This window comes from Nestor notabilis, unplaced genomic scaffold (genome assembly GCF_000696875.1).
Source record: "Nestor notabilis isolate BGI_N333 unplaced genomic scaffold, ASM69687v1 scaffold13604, whole genome shotgun sequence".
Classification (NCBI taxonomy): domain Eukaryota; kingdom Metazoa; phylum Chordata; class Aves; order Psittaciformes; family Psittacidae; genus Nestor; species Nestor notabilis.
The window spans coordinates 12,645-32,356 of NW_009926970.1; the positions used below are offsets into that span (position 1 = coordinate 12,645).

The 19,712-nt window shown below is 43.7% G+C and overlaps 1 protein-coding gene across 1 annotated transcript in view; it reads right to left on the bottom strand.

Annotated features, from left to right (window-relative positions):
• Window positions 1–15,913, bottom strand: part of NPEPPS (aminopeptidase puromycin sensitive) — a 23,711-nt gene extending 7,798 nt beyond the window's left edge. Inside the window, exons 1-12 of the mRNA XM_010013843.1 lie at window positions 15,808–15,913; window positions 8,783–8,860; window positions 7,679–7,800; window positions 6,686–6,793; window positions 5,370–5,570; window positions 4,878–4,974; window positions 4,739–4,772; window positions 3,286–3,400; window positions 2,120–2,284; window positions 1,689–1,793; window positions 1,332–1,392; window positions 422–531 (exon numbers count right to left, since the gene is read on the bottom strand). Coding sequence (XP_010012145.1) covers window positions 422–531; window positions 1,332–1,392; window positions 1,689–1,793; window positions 2,120–2,284; window positions 3,286–3,400; window positions 4,739–4,772; window positions 4,878–4,974; window positions 5,370–5,570; window positions 6,686–6,793; window positions 7,679–7,800; window positions 8,783–8,860; window positions 15,808–15,913 — 1,302 coding nt within the window. The remainder of the gene's footprint in view (window positions 1–421; window positions 532–1,331; window positions 1,393–1,688; window positions 1,794–2,119; window positions 2,285–3,285; window positions 3,401–4,738; window positions 4,773–4,877; window positions 4,975–5,369; window positions 5,571–6,685; window positions 6,794–7,678; window positions 7,801–8,782; window positions 8,861–15,807) is intronic.
• Window positions 15,914–19,712: the final 3,799 nt, after the last annotated feature.

Consider the following 19,712-nt stretch of genomic DNA (forward strand, 5'->3'; position numbering starts at 1 on the left):
TGAAGTTGTCTGACTTCAGCCTCCAGGCAGTAATCCTCAATCACCCTGCAATCTTGTAGAATAAGCACAACTGAACTGGAGGGAGAAGCAAAACGTGTGGCAAAGGGAGCTAAGTCAGATATTCCCTCCCCCCAACACACATTTCACACACAAAGAACCAAGAGGCAACGTCAGCAAACTCCCAGCACATGATCCAGAGCTGGTGGAATAACTCCATGTCCCTTTACACTGGGTTCCTCAAGTGAGCTGCACTTCCCCTCCCTTCAGAACAGACCTGTCACTCAGCAGTGACCCACTGTGCTGCTTCCAGATCAAAGAGAGGGTTTCAAGTAACTGGGTGGCTGCTAAACTTGGTTTCAAAACACAGTTAGAGGCAGAACTTGCAATCTGAAGTGCTGAAAAACACTCAAGTTGTATTTACCTGTTCAGCTTCCACATAAATGAGTGGAAATCCCATTTGTTTGGTCCATGTGTTCATCACAGCAGCAATAGGTTTACCACTAGCTTTTTCCAGGCTTTCCCAGAGATCCTCTGCAGAAGAAAAGGCTGATTAAGGACTCCCAGAGTCTTGACACATCAGGCACTACAAGGGACACTCTATGGGCACCGGAGGGTGGAGGCTGTATTGCTACTCCAGTTTGTCCTTCATGTTTTGGGTTGTGCTTTTATCAAATCACAGCAGATGATAGGCAAGAAAAAGGCACTAGTTTAAATGACTCATGGGGGGAGAGAAGGAGAAGAAATCTTCTTTACGACTCAAAAAATGCAATCAACACACATTGTGACAAATGAGCATCAAAGATTCAAAGTGGTAAATAGAAAAATCTTTCCCTGAAGTTTTTCATCTATTATGCCACGAGCTGCTGGAACAACATGGGCTGGTTTGTGCTCTTAGAGCACGATGTTCCACTTCCACCCTTATGCCTGCTACACAAAAAAGGTTCGAGGAAAGAAAGCACTGCGAGATGTTAGGGAAGACTTTGAACTGTTTAATCATACATGCAATCAATACTGCAAAAGGAAGCTTGCAAAAGGCTTATTTGGCAAATCTACGTACTCCATTTCTATATTAGATTAGCACACAGATGGGGTTATCAAGGGGAAATGCAGCTCTTGCAGATTACCCCAGCCACATACTCCTGAGAGCCCTTAAAGGAGGAATTCTGGCTGTGCACGGGACTCATCGTATAAAACCAGGAACAAGCCAATTATTTCCTTGCATTTCAGTTCTTTCGGGTGGAAAAGCAGCTGTTGAAGAATCCATCACTTTAGCACTAGAGAATGTCTCCAGAAATCCCTTCTCTACCAAGCATATAACCACCACCAGTTACCTGTAGCTGCATTCTTCTGCTGGAACTTCGTTAAATACAGATTCATTCCTTTCCGAAAGTCCTGGGAACACACAATTGAACATGTATTGGCACCACAGGGAGGGCTTTCAATCCTCCCTCCCCACTGCATGTGCATTCAGGAATCAGCCAAGGAATCTTAGGATCAGTATGTACATCTGTAACTCCTTCTGTATTTTCCCACTACCTTATTTCTCCTTGGTAAGTTCAAATAGAGCCCAAATACAAACTGGAGAGAAGTTTTCAAAATACAGATTTAAGGGTTTGGTTGGTTTTTTTTTTTTAACTATGAAAAGATTTGACAATCTACATTTGGCTTTTTAACAACAATCTTTTTACCTCATCACCAATGTAGTCGTGTAGCATTCGGATTACAGATGCTCCCTTGCTGTAAGAAATAGCATCGAATATTTCATCTACTTCGGAGGGATGGCCAACACTAACCTGTGGGAAATGGGGTAATTCACAGTCAGAACAATTTTAACTGCTCTAAGGTTTTGATTTCGCTTGTTCTAGTGTTTAAGGAGCTGACTTCTCCCTGTAGAAAGCACATGCACATCCATCACTAAATTATCTTAGTGGGTTCTCTGCACCCTGGCAGTTCAACTTCTCCACACATGGCTGGGTTAGGATTGGTTTATAGGTTAAACAAACCTTAACTCAGGTTTTGGTATTCAACTGAATAGACTTTGCTGCAATGCTTTGGCTCAACGTTTACCCAAATGCCAAAAACCCCAGTGGAAACAGAAGACAGAAGAAGATAGAATTACTTCAATAGGGTGACTGTTGTCTAAGGCATCAAGCTCTTGAGCGCGCGTGTAATCAGCAGAAACAAACTGAGTCCAGATGTCATACTCAGGGAAACAGTGATCTACACACAGGTACTCAATCCAGGAGGCAAATCCTTCATTCAGCCAGAGGTGGGTCCACCATTCCTGGCAAGAGGAGATGGCAGAATAAAGAACAAGATTCCAAACAGTTTCATTTAATCCACAATAAGTTTGCAGCAAAAATAAGCTGTTAAGGGCCTAGGTTGGTGCAAATCAGAGATGCAGGTAACACTTGTAAGCACAAATTCTTCTCTATAAAGAAGTCCTCAACCCAAGAAGTAATCAGCACCCAAAACCTGCCTTCCCCTTAAGTTTTACAAACTCTGAATGGAGGGGAATGCATCAGGTACAAGTGAGATTCCAAATGAAGTTAGACTTGGCAGGAACAGTGCTGATTTGGGGCTGCAGAAGCCATGCATGTTTTACCAAACACACTGCTTGCTTACAACACAAGGAACTCCCAAACCTGTGAAGTATTCCATTCAAGCACCTGCTTGCAGGGTCTCGGGAAAAGGAATGTTGGATCTAATTAATGGAGTAAGCTGAAGCCATTTGTGAACAGCAGAAGCTGACAGAGGGAGGGTTCAGGTTTTAGCACTAAATGGAATCTCTTTGCAGATTTCAGTCCTGCTGGTTCACACACACTTTTATTCCCAGCAGAATGACTTAAATACCAAAGTGTTCAGCCAGGCAGCCCCCCAGATATCCAGAGTAATTCAGATGAGCTACTACTGAGCAACTGTTCAGCTACTGGACTAGCATAACTTGCAAGGCTGAGCTGGTACTGCTATGCCTGCGTGGTACAAAAAGCCTGATGAGTGAATTGTGCCTCCCTGAAAGGAAAACAGTGGATTCTTGCTTCCAAGTAACCTGGCTAGCCAGGATCATTCCCATGGATGGGTGGGACTGTATTCAACCAACTGAACATCACTTCACATGGCAAAGATCTAGGAATACTTGTAAAGAACACACTGGTAAAGAAGTGGTAATAAAGCACTAGGGAAATATTTCTCTTCAATATAGCACGCCTGCTATAAAGGGGCACTTGAACACACACATGAAGCACATGTCAAAGAAAACCAAAAGAACTTGTAGCTGTTAGATACCATGGTCACAAGGTTTCCAAACCACTGATGAGCAAGTTCGTGTCCTACAACCAGAGCAACCCACTGGCGAGATGAAGAACAGGAATTTTTGGGGTCAATGAGCAATGCAGTCTCCCTGTATTTAAAAGAGAAGGAAAACTGAACAGAGTGGTACATGCCCAGGGGAAAACAAACCACAATCAAAAGTAGGTTAAATGACCTAAGCAAGCTAAAAAGTGAGGAAAACCAAAAGCTGTTTCAGTTTAGACATTACTCTGGTAAGTTCCACAGCTGTTGGAATGCTTTGGAGCAGTAATTCCTTATGGCATGCAAGAAGACAAGTGCAAAAACCCAGGCAGGAACAAGAAAGCTTTTTCCTCTATTTCTAAGAGCTCACCTACATAACCTAGGAACTGAACTCCCTTTGCACTGCGTGATGTATGCACAGCAAGTCTTCTCTCCCTCCCTCATCCACAAAGGAATTCCAGCTCTTCCAAGTGCACAACCAGCTCTGTTACACTCACACAAGTCTCCAGAGAGGGCACACATACACACACAAGCACTCCCCAGGTCAGGCACACAAGCTAGAACCCCCCCTGCATCTCAAAAGGGATGGTGCCTGCAGGTTCTGCCAACCTTCTGTTCCCAAAGGGATGGAGCAAGCGTGCCAAACAGTTTGGGGGGGGGGAGGGCAATTAACAGCACAAGTAAGAAAGGCTTCCAAAAATTCTACTCCTCCAGGATAAATGGGGTATTTTTTCTACAGGGAGTAAAATATTAGGTTTCATCAGAACTGTGCTAAGCAGACAAGTAGATTTGTTTGCTGAAACCCGGGCTCAAATTTCCATTCCAATTTTTCAAGGCCGAATTAAAAAGAGTAGCAGAAGAAATCCAAACTATTCCAGGTCTAAAGGTCCAAAGGTGACAAGAGCAATGTTGTCCAAACTGGAAGGAAAAGCTTCCTAACAGTGAGCACAGAGAGTGGAATCATATCAAGCAAAAGTACAAAAGCTTGATCAGATGAAGGTAAAAAAAAGCAAACTGAAAAGGAAGGCAAGTTAGCTTTGTCATTTACTCATCTCCACATGGTTGTACAGTGGTTGGAATTTACCAACTTGCCTATGACATAAAGTAAGAAACTCTTCCAGCTGTGTCAGTGAGTACCTAACTTTTACGGGGAGGGGGAAAAAGGGGTGAAGAAAGCTCTCCTGTGGAACAGGCAGTGCTGCCAGACACTCCAAACCCTCACGCCCTTGGATAGTAGTTGTACTAACTCATTCTTGCCTTCCTAAGGGTTGTACAATAACGCACGCTGCTGCAGAAGTCAAAATCCTCCAAACTGCAGTCAGAGTTGAAGGTATTTACTCAGTCTTATTTGGGATGATACCCAATAATTACAGCTGCCTACAACTAATCCAATTACTTCCAAGAATTAGTGAACAAAGAGGGGAAAGACAGTATTTTAACAGCATACCTATAAGTAACAAGGCCCCAGTTCTCCATGGCACCTTTATAAAATAAATACAAAGGTTTATTGATATTGATACACACCTCATCCTAAATGTTTGCAATTCAAATAAAAGACAGTTCATCAATAAAGTGAGTTACTTTACCAGCAGCGAAGTCTGCAATAGCTATGAGATCAATTTTAGGAAGAGGGTAAGGAACATTGAAGTAGTCCTTATAAAAAGGCAGAGTTTTAGCAGCAACCTGTAAGAAATGAGAGGAGAAATGTTATGTTAACTTAGAACAATTGGCAAGACTTAACGATTTATGACTGAAACTGGCCTAAGAAAGCAGCAGACACAAGATTTCTTCCAGAAGCCCCATTCCCAGCTTCCAGAGCACAATGGTTTGGAAGGCTCCCATCCCATCCTTGGACCCAAGTCTACATCACCAAATCAGAGCTGAACTAAACCGTATGTTTTTGTCATTAGGGACACCAGTTTGTCCACAACTGACATTGTGTTTAATCCCAAGCCCAGTCTCTCGGAGCCATCCAAGCAAACAAAAGCAGCCTCATGAGCTCTGCGAGGACTCGCAGGAGGAGTCCAGGCTGGTGGAGGTCACTGCAGCAGGAACAAAGTCACCCTGAGCACATTTACCTCTAATGCAAACTTTCCTTGTTCTGCTTTGCCCACAGGAGTGTAAACACGCACTAAGACACCATCCAGGGACCTGGCCTCCACGAAGTCATATTCTCCCACCACAAATGCTACAAGATAGGTGGACATTATCGGGGTACGGGCGAACTTCACTTCCACCAGGTTCTCATCGTCCGGGTAGGGCTTCCTGTCAATGACATTCTTCCAAAGGAAAGGGAATCAGTTAGTCTCAGGGAAGTGGACTGTGTTACACAACCCATTCGAGTAACTGTTCCATCAGCATGAGTCATGCATTTAAAAATGAAAGGACTTCTCTTAGAATGATTTTAAAGGTACAGACCATGAAATGATGTGGTTCCCCTTCCGAACTAAGAAGCGCCCCGTCACCCATGGAAGGGTATTTTCAGAGGTTATATTCCATTACTAGGGAATACATACTCCATATTGCAGCTATCAGCTGCTGTCCTTCAAAGAGAGTATTACCCACATCCCAGTAAAACATCAGGCTTTCACTTTATATCGTAGAATGGTTTGGGTTGGAAAAGACCTTAAGATCATCCAGTTCCAACCCCCTGCCATGGATAGGGATGTCTCACACTAGAGCAGGTTGCTCCCAGTCCCTGTGCCCATCCTGGCCTTGAACACTGCCAGGGATGAAGCATTTACCACTACTCTGGGCACCCTGTGCCAGTGCCTCAGCACCCTCACAGGGAAGAACTTCTTCCTTATCTCCAACCTGAACTTCCCCTGTTTCAGTTTGAGCCCATCACCCCTTGTCCTATCACTACCTAGTCCCTGATGAAGAGAAACAGAAACCACAACCATGTGGTCAAAACCCATAACCACGTGGGTGAGGTTTGCTTTTACTATGAAAGTCAGCTACTGGAATTGAAAAAGTCTGTATTTAAACTGACCTGCTCTTCTCCAGCAATGTAATCTAGAGACACACGCACCATATTTCAAGTAGCAACCTATATCTGTGACAGGGATACAGCTACTTGCACGTTTTATCCCAGTTCTGGTCAGAAATTCGCTGGAGCAGAAAACATGCTTATTTCTCTCTAGTGCTTATGTAGCTATAACAGCTGTATCAACACACAAAGGCTTCTTTGCTTTCCAGTCACTCTTACTCAAGCATCACATGGTTTCACATATTCGAAGACTTCTTTAAACCACCACCACTGTGGTTTGTACAACCTGTTTGGGTTTTGGGCTAGGATCTGACAACACAGTCTCATCACACACTATTAAGTCTCAAATAATCAGTTCTCACAGCTTCATTTAAAACACTGTTTATTTGCACATGGAGAACTTACCATATTTGACAAAGCTACTCTGTCTTTAGGAACCACCAAAGAAATATCAAAGGTTGCCTTAATAGCAGGCTCATCCCAGCAAGGGAAAGCTCTGCGAGCATCAGTAGCCTGAAGGAAATAAAAGAGCATTAAACAAACAAATGGCAAGAGATTGTGGCAGTGACACAGAGACAAAAAACACAGTGAGTTTTAGAGGCAAGGAGCTGGGTGAATGCTGGCTGGTCATTGGTGTAGAGCCTCTTCACTGACACTCTTGACCTGTGCATCAGAGCATTTTGTTCTTATTTCTCTCTTGGTTTAAAGGAAAAAAGCATAAAAAGCAGCTGAAAAGCACTCTGTGCTCTGATGGAATTCTACAGGCTGAGCAGAATTTAGCAGAGTCATGACAGAAGCAAAGCTCAGTCATGTGGAAGCAGAGAGGGCACCCAGGCGTTCACGGACCGTACGCACAAGACCCCCTAGTTGTGTTCTGTCAGCACACTGTGCCCATGAAATGTTCCACTTGTACCAGGGAAGTGCTCCCTGCTTTTATGTAACCAGGCAGATAACTATGGAATTACAATCTGGTGTAAAATCCTATTGTTATGTCCAGGGTTTATGTAATAGTTGAGGCAGAATCTGGCTCAGATTTGGGATGTCATTAAGATACTGAGATAAAGGCAGAGTGTCCTATTAATAAAAGAGACTTCATAAAGGCAAGTTATACAGGGGTATGTGACCACATCTAAATAAGTAGCTGTTCTTAAACATTGCTATTGGATATAGACAATGCATCTCACATCAGCATGATCCTTAGCTGGGGAATTTGCCAGATCCAGAATTTACTGACCTTGAAGTCGCAATGTAAAGGCTGGTTTTAGTATTACCTCCACACTAAAAGCAAGTTAACCTAGTGGGTATAGTTCAAGCAAGGAAATTGTGCCTTTGTTTCTTCTAAGTGTAAATCCTGTGTTAAGAATGACATTCCCCCCCAAAGAGAAGCACAGCCCATACCTCAAACTGAGTGACAGCAGCATAGCGCGTGTCTCCAGTAGGGGTGGTGTATTTACTTCGGTAAAACCCTTTCATTTTATCATTCAGCTCCCCTACAAAGTCTATCTTTAGTGTCCCTGTCCCTGTAACAGAAACAGATGGGACATTGTTATTCACATGTGCCAAATGGAACGTTTATTTGGTCTGGACCTTCAGGCCAGGCCACTCAGCTGATGTCCCCTCAACTCAGCCCCAGCCATCGCTTCTTTTGCCAAGCTCCCTCAAAGCCTTCACTCTCCTTCCATAAAAGCAGCTCCAGCAGAGCAATGCAGGAAAAGCCAGACTCACCACAGCATTTTAGCATTGATCAGGCCTCAGCTCATCTTCTAAACACAATGCAATACCCAGGAGGACCTCCCTCCAGCCAGCTGAGATGTCTGAACCTACAGTCCTTACCTTTGAATAACGTTGGCAAATATAGAGGTGGCTACTACTTAACAGCATCCTGTGAAACGTACTCCAAGAGCCAAGATAGAGCACTGGCTGTGTTCAAGCTTCTAAGTCAATTAGTCTCAAGATTTATTCTCAGTGCAAAAGGGGAAGCCTGATCTTGATCAGGGAGGCATCACACCAACATCCCATAGAATGAAACACGAAAATTCTATCACCCACAAATCTTCTATTTGTATTTGTCAGGATGAACTAAAACTGCTTTATTCAAAGCAAGGAGCCGAGTTTCAATCAGCAAGCTTCTCAGAACACAAAACTGTAGCAGTTTCAGAAGAATTAGTACATTGATGCCTAAAAAAATACTGCAGTAATTCAGGTTAGCTCATTCGTAGTAACAGGAAAAGAGAGCCTCAGTAGCTAACACAAATAACTTCTGAGCCTAACTTCCAAGAGCATGTAAAGAATTAGTCACCTCAGGTGTTGGAAGGAAACATCAGCACTAGTGAAACAGCATCTTCACTCCAGAGGCTTCACGAAGTGACTTATAGTGAACAGACTCCCCAAGGAGCACTGCAGTCCCAGTCAGACTTCAGGGAAGACAGAGCTGTCCTACTCCACCTTTTCCAAGTGCAAATGTCTTAAACACATGGCTGAAAGCATGAAAATAGCTCTTACCTTTCTGAAGAGTACTGGGAAAGGAAAGAGTAACCTTTTCATCCTCATTCTGATAGTTGAACCCTGTGGCATGTACCTCTGAAACAGAAAAACAGACCTCTTGGTTTGAAATAAACCTCAGAGATGTTCTGGTAGCTCATGAACATTTAAAATGAACTGGATCAGCCAAATCCAACAACATGCTGCAGTTACCAAACAAATCAACCAAGATCCTGAATAATCCACAAAGATAAAATGCAAGCAACCAACGAAACCTGGGGGCTGGAACGAGATGGTCTTTAAGGCCCCTTCCGACTCAAACCATTCCATGATTCAATGCTTCCTCATAGAAGCTGCTTGTCCCAGCCCTCTCACATCACCCAAAATCAAATGGAAACACATCTGGGATCCTGAAATGGCTCTAAGAACCTTTTCAGGTACTTTAAAAGTGATTTAGGAAGAAAGATTCAACAAACAGCTTCAGTTCTCTACTGAAGTAGACACTAGTTTTGAATTGTCACAGAAGAAAAGGACAAAAAAGAATGCTGGAAAGTGCAGTGATACAGAAACATCCTAAAAAAAAACCCTTCCAGTATATCAGCTTCTTCCTTACCTGGAATTCTGAGTAACAAAGCTTGTTTCAAACAACAATTTAATTTACAATGACCTGTTTTCCACATTCAAGTATCACTACAAGGATCCAGGTATTTGGTTTCGGAGGCAGCTGGAGCAAGATGTTCGGTTAAGTTGTTCCATATGTGACAACAGGAAACATGTTTTTATTCTTCTAAAATGTAAAGTGCTATTTACTCTGGAATAGCACGATTTGAGCTTTAGCTCAGAGTTAATACCAACCTCTGCTCAGAGAACATAAATGCAGGAACTGCATGAATGCATTAGTCTTAACTACTGGTTTCACAGGGCTCTGGCTCAGTGTTTAATCAGAGTTAACCACCATGCCAGGGTACATAATCCATGAATGCTTACAATAAAACAACTCTAGCTGTAAAAGAAAATACAGGACAGAAAAAAGTCAAGGAAAAAAATTCTTTAGAGGGTCAAGTAGAAGAACTAGTGTGTGCTGAGGAGTTCCAAGACTTTTTAAATCAACTCTAAGGGGGATCAGATGGACCATTTAAACCGAACGCACGCCAAGGACATCACAATGCCAGCAAGCATTGGGCAATGAGCAACAAAAAGTAGAAGTTTAGCTTTTCTTCTTCTAACTCTGGGGAATACTGAGGCAGAAAAGGAGATGATATAAGAGTCAGAGAGAAGATATTCAGGGAACAGTGCTAATGTACAACATCCCAGGCTCAAGGTGGGCTTCCCAGCAGCAGCGAGTGGAGCTGACTGCTGACTACATCTAGAGCCACTGAATTTTGACCCCCAGTTAGCTTTAAGAGTCCAACAGACAACAAACCTCTTCTGCAAAAGCATGTTAGTGATCTCGGGCAGGGCTGGATACCTGTTGGGAATTTAGCTTAGCCTTCCAGGGAGGAATCCCGCTGCTGGACAACCTGCAGAGCCGAGCTGGCAGCCTGTGGTCAGAGGCTGAAGGAAAACCTGAGAAGCGCCTGATAAAGATCAGTACAAGAATGCAGAAACACTTCCCCCCTCTCCGTGTGTGTTTTAAAATGACCACAGCAAACCAAACCAAACCCATCTTTATCTTTTTACAGCTTCTAATGGAAACAATCTGACAGCAAAGACAAACACTACCATGACTTGAGGATCATAGTTCTAACCTACTGAAACTGAGAAATGCAGAAGAATGTGTGTTACGCAGATCTTCTGCCAAAGGTTGACAATGGAGATCAAATTTCCCCCTCCTCCTATCCCAAATGTGAAGTCCTCCTAGGTGTACTGGAATCTGCAGCTCTGATATGTTATAACCTGCACGAGGAAAGCTGTAAGAAAGACACAGGCACACATTCCCAGTGCTGGAAGAAGGAAGACCTCTAGGTGTTTTTTGCCCCTGTGGAAGCACATTAACAGTCATAGAGAGCAACCTTGTTTCAAAGAGCTTCCCAAGCTGACTTTCCCAGTGTTAGATCCCAATTACACCAAGGTTAGAAACAACCTTTAAACAAGTTTAAAGGGGCTGGAAGCAGCCAGCTCCCAGCACACGCTGATCCCAATCCCACGGAGAAGGCGGAGCTGTGTGATGCCCCAGCCCTGCTTGTCCTGACCATCTCACGAACACATAAAAGCTGTGTCCATCTCCACCACAAGGTAACACTCATTTCCACCTTCACAAGATGGGTGTTCCTTGAGGAATTGGTGTCTTTCCACTCTCAGCTCCAGCAACTTCTTGTCATTCCCAAAGAGAAGAGAAGCTACATCAATTTCCAAACCAGCAGAACATAAATGAAAGATTCAAAGACACTTTCTTTTTTTTTTTTAAGCTATTCAGTGCCATTAATTTAATCCAGAGAAAAAGAACCATGGAAAACCATCAACAATACTTTTTGTTAAGAGTTTAAGAGAACTGCTTATAACAAAGATGTAATTGCAAGTAAGAGGCTGTCTGAATTCCTCACAGCATTGAATACAAAAGCTCCTGAAGAGAACAACACAATTTTGGCAGGCTGTGAACTTTGGAGAGTTTGGCACTGCAAGGTTGCAAGTTAATCACTAGCACATTAGTACACAGCCTGGACCAAGCTGCATGAGAAACTAAAAAGCTGTTAGTGCTCCATGGCTTTGGGAAAGAAAAAGGATCAAAACCTGATCTAGCAACTCTCCCAACTCGGAACACTCCATATCAAAGTTGACAATAGCCTTTGAAATAAATCAGAGGCCTTCCAAAAAGGCCTTCCTGAAACTGCACAGCAACCAGAGGAGGACAGCAATTGGGCTCATTAATTGATGTATTACATGCTTATATACATGGATCTCAGCCAGAGGTTTGAAGCAGCAGCAAATGTGCACGTATTGCAAAGCAAAGACGAAGCCAAGTGCGAGAGATGGTGCTTTTTCAAGCAGTCTTCATTCCTGGAGAAGTCGCAGACAATTAAGATATGGTGGTTTAATGAACTTGCAGTCATCAACTGAGCTGCAGGGAGCGTGTACACTCTGCTGCTCTACCTGCAAATCAAACATGTTGGCTTAAAACTTCTACGTGTTGACACAGCGCACGCGGAGCTCCTCCAGCATCAGCCACTGAATGATGCTGACACAATTCCCAAGAACACAAATGCTTTCGAGCCCTTTCCCATCTCACGGGTTTGAAATCCGTGGTTGTAAAATCCTTTAAAGGAGTCAGAGGTATCTGATATTCCCAAACCGTCCTTGCCAATGCAGCCCAGGCCTCCTTAAAACCCCACCATTACACATTCTGTCACGTCAACTCTCCAGAAGAGAGGATGAGGATGAGCTTTTCTACAATGAAAGGTTTCACAACCAGCTTAAACAAATCTAGTTTGCCAAGGGCAGAGACAATAGTCTCATTTTTCCCACCTGGCCCCAGCTGCATGTTCCCACTCCCTTCCTTCCACTGGCATCCACATCCAATCCTCAGGGTCAGGAAGGTGATGCATCTCCAAGCTGCCCTTCTTTTTTCCCTTAGTAGAGGCAGTTTTTAGCCAGTGCAGTTTCCTGATCCACAGGGATGCTCAGCAGTGCAACCACGAACTCCAGCAGATGGAAGGGAGCGAGGACAAGCACTGCTGCCCCTTCACAGCAGAGTGGTTTCAGACTTTGTGGTGCTCATGGTGCTGGTTGTGCTCCCAGGCCAGGGGCAAGCACTGCTCAGACACCCTTCACTGCTCAGCTTTCCATAAGCACTAGAGATCTTTTGTTGGCATTTTTAAACATCAGCCACGGCTTTGGTATAATCAGCACCTTGCACTAGCATCCAAGCCTGCCCCAAACACTAAAATAATGAGATCTGGCCTTAAAACCTTTTAAAGGTTGAAGTACAAATCAAAGTTCACTCGATGATTCCTGCTAAGCAAACATCACTGCTTGTCATTTTCCATGAGAAACTGCCAGCTACCGCCCTCCAAGCACCTCTAAAGTGAAGAAGCTGCTTCAGATGCCACAGTATCTGAAAAGCTTTCCAAGCTGAAGACAATGCAGTTCACTGATTATGACTCCATCACAATTTCACAGCTCCTTAAAAGAGAGATTTACAGGACACTCAAACTACTGCACATTAAATAAGTAGGAAACTCAATCCCCCAACATTTAACTGAAGGACCAACTCGCTTCAGAATGACTTTCCAGGTCTTCATTTAGCTGAGCAAAGTCACCCATCTGGACAAAGGGAGCACATCATGTGCACACCTAAATGCTAAGGCTGCACTGTAAGTATTTGACTACGGATGCTAAAAAGTAGCTTCTGGAACAAACAAACCCAATTGCTTGTTCTGAGGAATGGGAGGAGCTGGTCATGACTTCAGCACTGGAAAACTCAAGTCTTTTGAGTAGCTTTGTTCCATTACAGCATACCTGGCACAAACAGCAAATCCACAACCTCCACTTCCAATCACTACACTGCTTTTGTGATGAAACACAGGATTTTTCAACTCTCAAGCACTGCACAACCCATCTCTGCCAGTTTATTATTCACTGTCACTCAAGTGTGGATTATGCAGCACCATTTTTGACTTTGATTTTCAAGCTACAGAGATCCTCCCTCAGTTTCCTGTCAAATATTGGGCAATAATCTGATTTCCCTGCAAATCTGCATTCAAATCTCAAATTTCAGTTCTATCCTCTGCTGCATCCATCTTCAGAAGAGTGAACAGGAGGGGAGGGAAAGCACGGCCCACAGCTGTACCAAGGTTCCTGTTGCACAAGCCACAGGGCACTACCGAGAATTATGAGGGAAAGAATCAACTATTCTGCACAGAAGTCAACAGATCACCTGCACAAACCAGGCAAAGGGACCTGCTAATAAGAAGGTCTCTTTTTCACACAGCTACTGCTCAGAACAGAGCCACACTTGAAGGAAGATAAGCAGCCGACACCAAGGTACATTACTAAGAGGTTACAATTCCTCACTACAGCCTTTAAAGCAGAAAATATCCCTAACTTCTCACTCATTCTCAGACATACTCTGACTGGTACGAGGCTCACCTAAGGAACTGCATCCAAATGATCTGGCTGATACTTCTGTTGGTTCACGGGGCTGTATTTCAGACCAGTTATACAATTCCCATCCAAAAGCTGCTCACAATAGGAGCGTTAGTAAGTCTGACTGGATCTGTATCAACAGGTGCCAGCAAAGAGCCTGCCAATTCCATGCAATTTTACTTCCAAAGCCATTACACCAGCTGGCAGTTTACCAAACTGAAAAGTATGTTTTAACCCCATGAAGCCTGAGTATCATTATAGTAAACATGCAACAAAGCTGCACTGTATTTAGGACGCAACAACAAGCCGCACTCATGTTCCTTCGTGTCCTGAGCACCACATTCAAGGCTGTCTGAAAAACCAGAATGGAGGGATTTAAGTCACAGACTCACTTGCAGTGTACTTGGGTTTAGGTCTCCATTAAGCTCTACTATTAATACTTCGAAGTTACAACGTATATACTGTTAAAAGAAGAGAAAATCAGACCCCAAAGAGAGGGAAATCAGCTCTGAAAATAACAAATACCATACACAAAAATAGAGATCCTCTCTATTTTATGTATTTTTCCTGATTTGACTGGAAAAAGCCTTTATTCCCAGGTACCTCTTCCATTCATTTTCATTTTCTCAATGATAAAAATAGGTGGTTTGGGCCTACGGCAGGGTGGTAGGAGGAGGAGCCTCCACACACACCCTGCTATTACCACCACTCTTGTTATCACCTCATTACTCAGTGTATGAAATAGCTCCAGGAGCACTTAGCAACCCGGGGCACCCAATCAAGTGAAGCTCACTAATGAAACGCAGGCAGGACTGGAGCACCAGGGGACAACCCTGAGCCCGAATGGAGCACGGAGGAAGCACTGCTCTGTTCTTTCACTATCGAAAGCCAGTGGCCAGGCTCCAAGCTCTTTGGTAATACTCTTCCCTGCCACCCTCCCTCCCTACGACTGCACTTCCTGCTGTGAGCTCTACTTTTCCACAACACACCCATCCAAAGCTACTTCCTTACGACAGAGCTCCCCATGCACCTAAGCTCTGCTCTTGATCTCAACTGTATTTAAGAAGCCCTCTGGTTTAATACTGTATTAAAAATCATTCAAACCAATTTAAATGCAAAGACTCGTTGTAGACATTCTACTTGCAACATACAAATCTAGTAGCCACAGGAACATGGAATCATCATAGAATCCCAGACTAGTTTGGGTTGGAAAGGACCCTGAAGCTCCTCCAGTCCAAACCCCTGCAACAGGCAGGGCCCCCTTCCACTAGAGCAGGTTGCTCCAAGCCCCTGTGTCCAACCTGGCCTTGAACACTGCCAGGGATGGGGCAGCCACAGCTTCTCTGGGCACCCTGTGCCAGCGCCTCAGCACCCTCACAGGGAAGAGCTTCTGCCTCAGAGCTCATGTCAGTCTCCCCTCTGGCAGGTTAAAGCCATTCCCCCTTGTCCTGCCCCTACAGGCCCTCTCCTTTTCCCATGCTGCCTTACCCTTGGAACATCCTGCTACATGTCAATAAAGTGTCTTCTGTACTTTTCCAAACCCTTCCCAATGAGTATTTCCTGCTTCAGGCCATTATTGATGCATTCCTTATCTAAACCCTTGTCACAGATTTTGTCAATATTGCAAAGTCCATCAGTACAGATCATGTTCCTACACAGTTATCCAGGATAAAGATTAATAATGTAGAACAGTCAAACATCCTTTTGCCTACAACACGCGGGCACCATGGAGTAGAACGTAGATGTCACAGGAGCTCAAGGTAATGTACTTAAATGTGATGTAAAGGGCAGCGACGACAAGAGAACGAAGGTTAGATAACAGATTTTGTGCTTCCAGGGGTAGTTTAGCTTATCAAACTCTTACAAAATGTTGCAATCAGGGTTGTTAACTGTTGGCAGCAGCACCTCCTGTCTGAAATGAAATGGATTAACAGCTAAAAGCTCCAGTAACAAAGCAATCCTACCTTCATCTCCTTCCGGCGCATAGGACGCTGTAATAATGTCAATGTCAGCACAGTTCATCACAATTTGGTTGGTTGCATGTTTCACCTGGAAGAGAAATAAGAGCATCAGGACAAATAGTGCTCCCTTGGGCAGGCATCCCACCACCCTTTAACCCCAAACCCCTCTGTTAGCAAGTGACTGAAAGAGAAGTTAGTGTTTAAGAGTGGTAAAGAAAGAGAGACTCCACTGCCTGCTCTCCTCTGTGGCAGAACATGGGTACTGGAGCCATGTTCAAGCCACCCAGACCTATTTATCAACGCTGGAAATTACTTAAGGGAACAGACTGCCTGTTAAAAATTGGAATGAGAGCTCAACAATGGGGGCCTTGTACATGGCTGGGAATCCAGGACCAATAAAAATAGATAGAAAGCCTCAAGCTTCCTTTCAGAGATGACTGCAGTCGTTTGAACCCAAACTCACATCTTTTGGAGCTGATCAGAAATACAACCTCGGGTACTGTGTGCTCAACTAGCACCACTGTAAGAACTTCTCAGGTTGAAAACATCTGCCAAGAAATTTGCCTTTCCATCTTCCTGAAAGCTTTCCTTCTGCCAGCTCTTGGCTAGGCAAGCTTTGCTTTATTTAACAAGTGGCCAGCTCCCAGCGTAGTAATAAACTGTCTCACTGTGCCAGCTTTCTATTTGGATGCAAGGGCTTGAATACAGAGGAATTCAAATTAAATATCAATTAATTACGATGGGGTAAAATATTTGGGAATTAAACTAGGAATTATTTAGAAACTTATGGCTGAAACCACTAGAATCATCACACTGGATTGAGCTGGTAATCCTGCCAGTCCAGGATACAAGGCAACACGTCTCTAAAATAGAGAGAATTTCCACGACAGCCAACTAGAGCTTAACATGGGCACACAGCAACTGCTTCCTACCCCAGATAGGAAGTTCCTAAGCCTAAGGATTCCTACCCCTTTCTTGGTTTTTCCACTATTACAGCCTTAAAATGCACTATTAACATCAGTACCCATCACACCAGCTACCCATGTTTGGACACAGCAGGAACCAGCCGGACCTCTCTGTGATGGGAACTGGTTCCATCAGATCCAGAGCTCTGCCCGTGCACACCAAGTCACCACTCATCAGCTGAATGGAACTGCATTTACTACAAGTAAAGCCAAAATAAGAAGCTGAAGTGTCAGTTGAAGCTGACCTTACCACTCTGCTGTAAAGGAGCTGGTATCTACACAAGGGGACTACACGGAAGCAGTTATTCAGTCCTAAGCTGTTGTACACAGGCTCTGCCATTTTGTACATAAAAACCATATTCAAGTCTAGTCAGGGGTAAGAGAGGCTTAAGAAATGTAAATATATAACTTCATAGGTGAACCCCATCCCAAGAAGGGTCCATTGAGCTGAACAATCTGTTAACTAAAGGGCTAATACCAGATACCCCAGGGAAAGCCAACCCCAGAGCGGAGGCTTGACACAAGACAAACCTAACTCAGAAGTTTCTTTCTAACCCCAGTCCCCAACTTTGCTTCTCAAACTAATGTCTCTGGCTTCTTCCTATTAACAGAATTGTGTTTAACTCATACTATGTCACGGCTTAGGCTTTTTGACAAGCATAACTATTAGTGACTCTTTCCAAAGCCTGCCTGTCAGTCACTCTTCAGTGCATCATATGGAACACAAGAGCTGTGCTGCTTTCACCCTGTTGCCTCTCCATGGTAATGAAACCAAAACAATGCTACCTACTAAATCAAACCTGATTCTACAAACACCAGGCTTGCAAAGCAGAAAACCAGCAAGTGGAGCAGCTGAAGCTACACAGGTTGGATCTGATGCCTCTAATAAAGATTTACAAGTTTGGTGTGCGTGACACTGAAGGATTACAACACTTTCCAGAACCTAAGATCAAAGCCCAGCAATTTTCATCACTACATGAGGTTTTGGGGTTTTTCAAGGTCTCCCAAAACACACACACACAAAAAAAAAATCAGTCTGAGAAAAGCTTTTTCTGACTGTCTAGTAGAGACCTTTATTCAATCTACAAATCCAAATCTCTCTGGATGAAGAATTCAAGATGCATAAAGAGTTGTCCAAATTGCAGACAATGCTGGCTTTAACTATAGGCTCCATCTTTAAAAAACAACCTCTTCTGAGGCCAGAAGAACTTTCAGTGTAGCACTCTGCCTGCAAAATAAGTTCAGGTTTAAGCACAGGCAGCTTCAGAGGTGCCTTAGAAAGGCAATTACCTATTTTCAGGGGTTTTTTCTTACCTCCTAAAAGCATCAGGCCAGTTTTACAAGAGTGCAGCCCAGCAGAGACCATTTAAAGGGGCCAAGCGAACCTATAAGAGTGTTTACGCCTCCAGCTCCCCAAAATGAAGAACAGAATTCAGTGTGCAGATATGAATGCTGACAGTGCACTGTGCAGCCCACTTCTGAGGCTCTCCTCATTGACTTCAGTGGGGAAATCAGAGATGTCACGTTGGCACACAGGCTGTGAGAGCCTCCTCCTTCTGATCCACTGAAAACCATGAAATACAAACACATAGCAAAGCTCTAAACTGCCCAGCACACTTCCAGTCACTCATCCCACAAGAACCCATGGCCTAATCCTTACAGACACCATATGTACCATGAAGATCAATGAATGTGTTTTGCTCTAAGTGATACCTTGAAACTGCTTGGCCATTTCTGCTAATACTATGTTTTGGAAGAAAGGTACTCTGCTCATGCAGTGCTTTTCATGAATTCAATCATATTAAAAGGGAAAAAAGCATCTCACTGCATCAGGTATAACCAATTACAAAGGTTGCAGACTGTCACCCTGCTTCACCTTGCTCTGGAATAGAATCCATTTACTCTCCAGCAAGATGAGGCTAATCAAGGCAAGAGCAAGCAACAAATGCCCACAATGAATGCAGCTTTGCCAGAAGGCTGACATGCCTAAAAGCAGCAGATGAACTAAAACCAGTGTCTGGATTGAAGGATTGTTTCAACACTTAAAAGCTGTTGGTTTTGATGAAACTCTAGTAACATGAATCAGAATTTAAATACCTGTTGAGAGAGGCCAGGCACAGACACCACAAGCAGGTCTGCCCTGCAACCAAACTGCAGACCTTCAAGATGTTTAACTGCGGTGGTAACCTGCTGTTAGACTAAGCCAAGACACACATCCCAGCCTCCTGCACATCCACATCTGTGCTCTGGGAAGGAAAATCTCACCCAATAGGAGATAATGGCTGAAGTTCCTCCCGATGTTTTCCAAGGTAACATCACTGGATGGAAGATGAGCTGAAAAGGCAAATTATTTGGCTCTGGAAAGGTGTTGTAAAGCTTTTGATTTTCACCAATTATCAGAGCAGGGAAGGACTTGATGGAAAAAGCTTTTTAGGGCATTACAAAGAAGAATTTGAATGGCTTCAGCAGAATGACAACCTCACCTGAACCAAGGGGCACCAAGAGACATCATCTATAGGCAAAGCCGATTCTCAAGAGCCAGTTATAAGACTAGATAAGTAAAACTGTGTTCACTGGGCTTCAGAGTCCTTTCCTAAATGTAGCATTACAACAAACAGGTATGTTTTTAGCACTCTACTCTCTAAGAACAGACACCTAACATTACCTCAGTTGCACTGTAGGACGTATCTTCCCAGGAATTCAGAACTTCAATGAGAAAAGGAATATTAATCTGCATCTCAAGCAAATTACAGTAGCCAAGTAGAAAATGACCAATGCCATGACTGGAAAAATTCACTTCATTCCAAAGAGCATCCAACTACATACTTCAGGAGTGTCAAATTCACAGAGGCACATAAACCCCTCGGTAACTACAATCAACGCAATCATTCCACCTTATGAATGACAACTGGAAGGGGCCTTTTGAGGGGGAGAAAAGGCATT